Below are 10,261 nucleotides of genomic sequence, written 5' to 3'. Positions count from 1 at the left end.
GAGCCCCACGCGTGGTGGGGTTCGAGACTTATGTCCCCCACGCGTGGTGGGGTTCCCCATGTGTCCTGGACACGGTTTATTGTGGGCTAGGTCCGAAAATTAGGCCTAAAACCGGGTAGTTTAAACCCGAATATTATTCTTTTGCCCGGACCCGAGAAATAGGAACACGTTGCTTAACTAGTCCTATGTAAGCAAAATAACTACCAAAAATAAGACTAGTATTTAAACAAAACTATATCTTTTTAAATATTTTTCAAGGTTTAAAATAGCTACAAAATATTAATAAAACTATTTTTTTGTAATTTTCGTTTTAAAATATTAAGATAAAATATGAGGTAATATTTTTGTATTTTTTCAAAGTTAAAAATGCCTATAAAACTTTAATAGAATTATTATTTTTGTATTTTTTCGAAATTATATAAGGTACAAAAATAAAGTGCAATTTTTTGTATTTTTCAAGTTTATGAGAAATACATAAACTAAAATTTATATATATATTTTTTGAAATTTTCTTTTTGCAACGAAATAAAGTAAAAATAGTTAAAATAGCTATACTAGACATAGTTTCACATATTCACGCTAAAAATGTGAAAATTCTCGGGGAGGGTCAAAAATCACGTGCTTACAAGCATATCTTCCGTTTAAAAAAACAACCAATAAATTAATAGATAATAAAAATTATTATAAACAATAATAATAATAATAACAATAATAATACTAATAAATGTGAATTTTAGGTGAATAGAAAACATAGATAGTTAAATATTCAATTACCGAATTCAGATCCCTCAGGTTGATATTCAAAGTTGCCAAATGGTGTAAGATTTAGGCGCGTTGGCGGCGACAATGGACTTTCTGGAGGATTAACAGTTTCTATTGGCTCAACAATGGTATATCTATCAATTGTCCATGTAAATTTGTTAAGCGGATTTGACATATAGTTTGATTCTTTGACTTGTGCAACTGACACCAAGTATGTATGGAAATGGCAAAACAGATCTTCAAGATGCATTATCTCCGCATTGAACATAATGCATTCGACTTGATTTTCCTGTAACAAAATAAGACACAATTATTTTAATATTATTTTAATTACTATTGGCAAACTTATGAATCCTTTAAAGATTACTATGATCAAAGGGCGGGGAATTTATATTTTGCTCTTATCATTTTTTCTTTCTTTTCCATTACCAATTCTCATTAAATATTCACAAAAAGCTGGGTCTGCGTTCGCATGCATATTTTCAGACAACTGTAATTTTTCAAGTTGATGCCAAATTTCAGAACATAGTAAGCTTTTACGAACAAAATCTTTCCTTTGTCCACCACGAACAACGGGAGAGTTTGTCTAAAATCGCCACTGAATACAACAACCTTTCCGCCAAACAACATAGTTGTTTCCATTAAATCTTTAAGGAGCAAATCTAGTGCTTCAATCATTTCTTTTTTCGCCATTGAAATTTCGTCCCATACTATTAGTTTTGCATCTCGAATCAATGATGCCAATGAACTTTGTTTGCTAATAATGCAACTAAAATTTCCATCAACATCAATAGGTATTTTAAATCGGAAATGAGCAGTTCGGCCTCCAGGAAGAAGTGAAGCAGCAACACCTGAACTCGCAGTCGCTAATGCTATAAATCCTCTATGTCTCACTGTAGCTAATAAGGCACGATATAAAAAGCTTTTTCCAGTTCCGCCCGGACCATCAATGAAGAATGCTCCGTATTTATTTGAGAAAATTGTATCAAGGATTATATTGTAAGCTCTTTTCTGTTCAATATTTAGTTTATATGGTAATAGTAGATCTTCTTTATTAACGATAATATTCCTTTCAAAATGTACATCTTTAGCTTCTTTGGCTATTGCAGATGATTGAATTTTGCCTTGAGTTAGTTCAAATTCGTTGATATCACGACCCATTGAATGAAGAATATCATTAATATGATTTAGCACTTTGTAACGAATTTCTCTTGTAGGCATGTTCGGATATTTTTTGAAATCTTCAGACATTGGGCATTCAAATTTTTCCCACAACTCTCTTGGATTAACAGGATTGCAATAAACTAATAGTACAACAAATAAGTGCCTTAAACTGTGTGGCATTTGGTAACTTACTGCTTCTGACATGCATTCTATTAAATTATTAACGCAAAGTAACAATCCTCTTTTTTCTGCGGCTTCTCTAAATGTGTTACAAGTTACTCCATTTACAGTTCGCAAATTTTTATACGATTTTGGTCCTCTCACGTTCATTAAGAGCAATCTAAGAAAGTATCTTTCTCCTTCGGTTGGATGACATGTTAAAACTCTACCAATAGCAAATCCTTGTTGGCGACGTGACCACATTTTGTATGTTGTGGACCAAACAAAATGTTCTGGAAATTCTCGATATAATAAATTCAAATTCATAGCATCTTCGTTTTCGCTGTTCATTGTAAAAAATTCAGTTAACATTCTTTTTTTTAATCACAGGATTATTTACGATTCTATTAATATTATCTGTATTTTTGAAGGAAACAATTTGTTGTCCATCAAGATGCAGTTGAAGATGATATACATTTGGAATCATTTCAATGATAGGAAAAGCGAATATGCGCCACGCAGCCTCAGGTGGTGTCACCCATCTAGCAGATTGATATTCCTTTATTTCATCTACTTCTATGTTTGCATCGTTAGGATGTATGTGAAATGTAATTTTATCATGTCCTTTGCAAATATATTTGTAAATATACTTAACAACTTTAATATCAGAGCAAATCTCCACATTTATATGGCAATTAAATTTACTAAGTAAGAATAGATTGTAGGAAACAACCCATGAATTATCAAAAGATTGTCCTCTAATCTCCACACATTTTTCCGTGTTTCGTCTTCTATAAATAGGATATGAATTTTTTCCTTTAGTTGTCTGCTTAGAAAACTCTTTTGGAAACTTGAATTTACATTGACCGTTTTTTTCTTCATACATGAACTTGCTGGATTTAATTGACCGCAAGGACCATGTAGCATGTGTTGTGTAACGAGCTTAAACAAAGCAGAGTTTCTTTTAGGATCTGGTAATTCAGCACAAACAAATTGATCATACGCTTCTGGAGTCAATAGTTTGTATTTTTCATCGAGTATAATAAGAAAATGAGCATGCAGAAGTCCCCGTTTTTTGGAATTCTACTGTGTACATAAATGCAGTAACTTTACCAAATATTTGTCTTTTTAGTATATCTTTTTTAAGTTCTTCTAGTTTTGGTTGAAATATTCGGCTAACTAAATCGGGTCTATTTTGGGCCTCATCTGTCGACAATAAGTTTTCTTGAATTTCAGGCCAAGAAGGGTTGCATGTCATAGTTAGAAATATATCGGGTATTCCAAAATGTTGTACTAATGCAATAGCATCCATATATCGACAACGCATATCTCTTGGTCCTCCTGTAAAGCTAAGTGGAAGTATTCTATTTTTACCTACCTGTGAGCCTTCTCTCTCACCGCGACGTAAAAGATCTAAAAGTCCAGCTAATACGTCCATTCTGAATAAGTCTTGATTGAAAAAAGCGAAATCTAATCTTTGAGTTTCAACTTTTATCCATTCGGCTACAACATATTGTTGTAATAATCTTCCTAAATGTAAGATTATATTTTCATCATCTCTAATTTGGAGTTGATAACAATAGTATTCACGGCAAGAAACGATTTCTCTTTTTCGTTTGCCTTTTTGCATCACTTCAGCTTCCATGTCAAGCAATCCATCAATTGAAGTCATATTGGTTACACTTGGCAATTTTTCGTATTCACAATACAGATGTGTTCTAGAAGGGGTTGCTGAAGGCTTAGTTTTCGAATACCACAATGCCAACCATTTTGACCGTAGGGGAACAGTAATGGATATTGCAATGGGTCATAGCATCCGTAATAATAGTTTACCAGCTGGCTTCTATCACTTTTTGTATATATTCGGATATGTGAAGTAGGGATACAATTATTGGTATCTTGTTCTACCCATATTCCTGCCACTTCCGACGAAGTTGGTAGATTGTATATTCGTTGATCTAGACCAGCATCACACTTAAGCGCAATGTAGAAATCTGATAATTGGGGGATATTTATTAAGAATTTCAAAAACGTAGAGTAAGGATTGATTTTTAATATTTCCATTAAATTTTTCACAGTACACTCGTTCAATTTATTGGAACATGCCATTTGATTGCTCATTTCATTTTCATTATCATAGAAATATAATTGTAGATTTTTTTCTTTTTCATTACTTGGTATCAAGTCATTTATGAAATGATACATTTATCCCTGAACTCGAAACGTGTAAATACCTTTATTCCTCTTTGCCAGCTCTTTGTCATAGCTTACTCATAGGGACGTGAACGCAAATATATTATTGTATGTTCTTATGTAGGTTCGAAAATGCTTTGATTCTTCAGTATTTCCTAGATATAGATTTCTTAACTCTTGTGGTACTTGATGTGAAATTAGCTTAACAGTGCCTTTACGACAACAAAATGCCGGTGGTTCGTCTTCAAATTTTTTGGCTCCGCAAAATTTGCATTTTGGAATAGTCTTTAACATAACATAATCAGTTGATGTTTGGTTTGTTGTTGTCTCTTCAATATATTGTTCATGATTTGTATTAGATGTAGATCCTAGGATACAACAATAATAGGTGTAAGCATATAATTTAATAGTTATAAATGCATACATGTATTTATAATTGCATATACCATCGAGAAATGACAATCTACCTTTCTAACCTATTTCATATATTGAATGTCCTACAAAAGGAAGATGCTGCTCGCTTGGAATATTAGCACCTATAGAAAATGATGCATTAGAGAAGCTCTTAATTGGCGAGCAAGCAGGACGTTGCCGACCGCTTGTTTCAGCTTTATTTGCTCGTGCTCGCGCTAGGAGAGCCTCCTTTTTATCGTCTTGCATCATTCTGTATAATTCGCGTCGCCTAGGCTTCTTGTCGGCATATATTTTTTCTGAGTTGTCAATTTTATGGTTTTTACTCGACATTTCACTCGTCTACTTCCTGAATGGGAAATGTCACGTACATATTTACATTACCGAATGTAAAAAAAATCCACATATGGAATAGCTCAAAAGCTGCACATAGTATGTATGCTTACATTTTTTAGAAAAACTCACGTAAAAACGTACAATATCTATAAATAGATAAGTAGAGATTAGAAAATTTACCTTCTGGTTCAAGTGCTACTGCATAACAAAAGTAGAACGCAACCACAATAGATCACAAGAACTGCAATGACAAAGAGAATAAATTGTTATGCACAACAGAGCCGAAAAAGCAAAGAACAAATAGAGGTCTCATAAAGAACATCAAATACAACAGATGGTAACAAAATAAATAGACTTGAAGTTGTAATTAATAAAGAATACTCATTTTATAAAACATAAGACCACCGATCCATAGACCTATCAAAATAACTTTGAAACCAAAAACAATTCATTCAATATATATGTGATGAATGACATACCTAGAAGCACACAGAATTACAATCAAAAGGAAAAGCTTTTCCATTCTAATAATGAGGTAGAAATAGATAACAAAAACTAATATTAGCTCTGAAGTTTCCTAAGAAATAATTCAAACAAAAACAAAATCATTCATGCTTAAGTAATCCCACTCTAATTATAATCTTAAACTCCTCAAACTCCTTAAATTTTCACCAGCACATAGAAAGAGATAGAAAACAATAAAATTCATATTAAGTAATAAGAAAAGCACCTGCACAAGTTGAAGAGATGAGGAAGACGAAGATATCTGATGATGTACACAAATCCAATAAAACCCACCTCTGTAATAACGCAAACGCTACACGTAGTAGTTGGGTAGATATGGAAAAGACACGTATACAGATAAGCTCAAAAGTCTAATATGCCCTCAAACAAAACTTAAATTACCCATAAGCAAGCATGTCGAAACTGCAAATTTCCATAACCGATGCCGAAACCTATCAAACCACGTCCGAATGACCTCAAATTTTGCACACAAGTCATATTCAAAATTACGGACCTACTCCAACTTTCGGAGTCAGATTCCGAAAGCTATTATGATAAATATAAGAATATCACTTAAAACGTAGTATTTCATTTTATTTTATACTGTTATGTGAAAGATGAGAACTGTGAACCATTCATTTGTCTGACAAAGTACTCTCCATATGCTATGAAGTTTCCTTCCCGCAGTCGTTACACATCAACTTCGTTTGATAAACTATATATAATTTAGATATCCTAATCAACAAACCTTCGTAATCCACCCATGAACCAGCCCAGCCAACCCCGACAAATGTAAGTTAATTCAAAAATCATTTACTCTTAAGTTCATTATCCTACTCTTGTTGAAGGAAGTGAAAACTACCAACAGTCTGGTATATCACCTACAGTCACACATGTTCACATTAAAAAAAATCAAAAGCATGGCAATAACAATACATATATAAAGCAGAATATATACTACTGAAGAAGTCAAACAACATATGCATAACAAAATCGTGAGAACATATCCAATTTTCCCATACGGAACTATGGTAAAACCTATCAAAGAAATCGACACAAGAGCAAACTTGAAAAAGCAGAACAAACTATAAAGAGATGAAAATAGAATTCTCATTTAACCAAACACAAAAAGTTCTTAGAATTTACCTAGGAAGTGAGAAGTTCATCTTTTACCTCTCAAGTATTAGCCACCAATTATCAATTAGTGAAAATCTTTTATATCTTCAAAAAAAAGACTTTGCCTAGTCGAATGTTATGGAAGAGGGTAGAAAAGAAGTATGAACAGAACCCATGAAACTTCAGTAAGCACTGCAAAAAAAATTTCCTTTTAATTAGGCATGATACCCATACCAGTATCATGCTTGATCTCAACAAAAAAATTCGCATGTCGGATGAAACTAATTGGAAAAGCAGAAAAAGGAGAAACAAATACAAACTGCAAAATTGAAGTTGAAGATTAAGGGATTGTTTAATTTATCATATGCACAGCAAAAATCATGGGGAAAATTGATTAAAATTGTACCTGCAGGTAAAAAGAATTTGAGGAAGATAAAGAGAATTGGAGAAGCAATCCAGAATTTGAAAGTTTTTTTATGCACAAAGAAATCGGGTGAGAACCTAATATGGTCCGTAGAACACACGTGTACTCATTTAAAACTTAGGCTCAATTAAAACTTGCACGTAGCATTTTCTATAGAAAAATAAGCCACGTGTATGATATTGTAAGAATTAGTACGAAATGACTAATATACCCTTGAGCTTTTTAAAAATGACTAATCCCTCTAAGATGACAGAGATAGGATAGAATTAAAGAACCAGAAAGTACATAAATCAGTTGTTAAAATACTGTCACAGATCAAAATTCAATAGAAAAAACATACACTAAGTGTGAAAATCAATCCTACCCAATCCTGATTTCTCCTTATTTTCACAGTTATTTTGGGTTTAGCGATATGATAAGGAAGCTTAAAAGTTCAGGAAGAAATATTAGTGTCAATAATTCATACTTCTCATTCCACAAACACAAAAGCCAAAAATAAAAAAAGGCCTGACCATCTCTCCCAGATTAAGCTGCCTCAAATCCAAAAGTTACTCCAGATTAAGGAAAAAAAAGAAGATAGTGCAGAATTAGTTGAAGAAGAAACATACTTGCGGCAAGAACACAAACAGATCTGGAGAGCAAGAACACAAATAGGAAGAAGACGGTGGAAACAAAAGGTGTACTCTCTGAATTGTAAGTACCAAAAGAAATATAGGAAAAAGTTAAGTTGTCAAACAGCTGCAATGATATCAAATACACGTAAAGGTATTGGAAAAAGTGAAGTTGTCAGACAGCTATAATGAAATCAAATACACATAGGGTTTGCGGAAATATTTCAGCGACACGTATATAAGGAGATATCTAAAAAGACTAAAATGCCCTCAAATAAAAGTTACTCATGACCTTAAGCAGCCATGTCGAAACTCTTTCTCTTCTAAAGAAGAAGAAAGAATATGATGAGTTTATTTGGTTAAACGCGTTATGGGTCGGTGGATCGAAACTTTTTTATTTTTAAAACGGTCATCCCTAATATCTGATGACTTTTCGTTTAATGAAGGCTATTTTTATAAAGTTGGGTAACAGTGAGGGTGGATGTGGCCTTCTAGTATAACAGAACACTATACAAAGGTAGAAGGGTATATTTGGACCTTTTCCCTAGATTATACTACAATATATTATTTCTGCTATCGGTTTATCTGTTGTATACATTAATTGTATTTTACACTATATCATGAATTGATAATTTTTATAGTAAGTCTAATTTAGTAAATTAAAATAGTTATTGTTAACCTGATATGGCAAATTAAATACACTGATAAAGAAAAATTGTTTATAATGTTACTATTTATAAAATAAATTTTATTATAGCGAAATAACATATGAACTCAAGGTTCATATTATAAAAAGTACTCGAATGTCATTAGGCTATAAGAGCCCGTTTGGGTTAGTAGAATAACACTCCCTTCATTTTAGTTTATACTAGCTTTAGATTATATGCATTCTACGTGTATTTCGTTCCAATCAATTAAAATATGTGTAGAATGTTTTATATTTAGATTACATGTGTTGTACGTATATTTCGTTCCAATCAATTAAAATATGTGTAGAACGATTTATATAAAACAACAAGATACGTTAAAGAAAATGTACCATCTATTTATTATATTAAATAAAAAAAATAATTGAATATCTTTTGAACTTGTAAAGATGAACAATTTACTATTAACGTGTGCATTTGTATCACGACCCGAAATTCACCTAGTCGTGATGACACCTAACCCAACCCGCTAGGTAAGCCAAATATCAGTCAACACAATTCTAATGAAATTTATAAAAATCAATAAATGAAATAACTGAATTTTTATATAATAACCCAATGAGTGATAGTACAAGTCATGAACTACTACGGCTTAGATTTACAAACCGATATGAAAAATAAAAACAATGTCTATTTGAAGTTTACATTAGCATAGCTAAAATCCTAAACTACCCGGATCAAAAGGTAGCTTGAATATGATATTTAGCTTCAATACAATGTACAAGTCAATATCTTGCTTCAATATTGCAATAAGGTTTGAACATAATATTTGGCATAAATATAAATACAAATATAAATATGAATACAAATATAGAAATTCAAGTATCACAAGAATGTCGGATAGAGATATGTGTTCATGATAAGCATGACCACGACCAAATCAAGTACATAACCATCCTCAAGAATAGTCCACCGTCATCAATTAAGATATTATAAGTTAAACCATGATCTCTGGCATGGATAATTGTGCTCATGTTGCCATAGAAATCAAATAAGGTATAAGTCAAGAAGAATACGCAACTCAACAAAGCATTAAGTAATCCTAGAATCTATCCCCGTGCATAAATACCCATAGCACATGAATATACACTCGTCACCTCACATATACATCACCCTCGCATGTAGTAAAAAATATTATTTTCTAGGTAAAATTCACTCAAATCAAAGTTAGGCAAGACACTTACTTCATCCGGACTAGTCTAAAGCTCCAAAACTATTTTCCTTTTATAATATACCTTCAAATGACTCGAATCTAACCAAATATTAACCAAGGAAGTTAAACAATGCTATAGGAAGAGATCCCAATCAATAAAGCTTTAATCTTTTTGAAAACCCCAAAAGTCGACTAAAGTTAGCTCGGGCCCACATGGTCGAAATTCGAAATCAAAACCAAATTTTGATGGCCCATTTTTTTTTCAAACCCAAATATGTAAATTGTTTCAAGATCCAATCTCAATTTGAGGTCTAAATCTCCAAAATTAGCTCTCTTAAGTTTAAACCCCAAAGCTCAACTTTTCTGCCATTTAAAATTCTAGATTTAAGGGTAAAATCTATGGAAAATCATGAAAATTAACCAAAATTAAGTTAAACCACTAACCTCTGAAATTGGGGTAATAATTGTCACGTCCTTAGTTGTTAACTAAGTACATGTGCGGTACTTGACAACTTGCTCACGATCTTGCACAGCTTGCTCACGTTCTTGTTATGCCAAGTCAGCCTTACTACACTCAAGATCGCTAAGAGAATGGTAGAAAGAACACAAGAGAATTGTTAAAGAAGCTTTGTATTAGAGAGAACATGAATTGTTTGCTTGGTGAATTACAAATGAATGGTCCCCTTTATATACTAGTCTCCTAAGGGCTAGTGTGTAAATA

General features: G+C 32.5%; 1 protein-coding gene across 1 annotated transcript; it reads right to left on the bottom strand.

The window, feature by feature from the left end:
- Window positions 1–766: 766 nt before the first annotated feature.
- Window positions 767–2,436, bottom strand: LOC138870675 (uncharacterized). Its single transcript, XM_070148502.1, has 2 exons — window positions 1,303–2,436; window positions 767–1,051 (listed from the first exon to the last, which is right to left on the bottom strand). Exons 1-2 carry the CDS (start codon window positions 2,434–2,436, stop codon window positions 767–769), a joined length of 1,419 nt encoding a protein of 472 aa, XP_070004603.1.
- Between the last annotated feature and the right edge of the window lie 7,825 nt (window positions 2,437–10,261).

This window comes from Nicotiana sylvestris, chromosome 6, assembly GCF_000393655.2.
Source record: "Nicotiana sylvestris chromosome 6, ASM39365v2, whole genome shotgun sequence".
Taxonomy (NCBI): Eukaryota; Viridiplantae; Streptophyta; class Magnoliopsida; order Solanales; family Solanaceae; genus Nicotiana; species Nicotiana sylvestris.
The sequence above is the reverse complement of the archived record's forward strand: the minus strand, read 5'-3'. Positions and strand labels throughout refer to the sequence as shown.

Bases quoted from the DNA above. Each gene is read 5' to 3' on its own strand.
- LOC138870675 (XM_070148502.1), bottom strand. From the start codon at position 2,436: ATGAACAGCGAAAACGAAGATGCTATGAATTTGAATTTATTATATCGA. The intron at 1,052-1,302 runs GTAAAAGCTTAC...ATTTTGTTACAG, and splicing joins ACAAAGGAAAGATTTTGTTC to GAAAATCAAGTCGAATGCAT.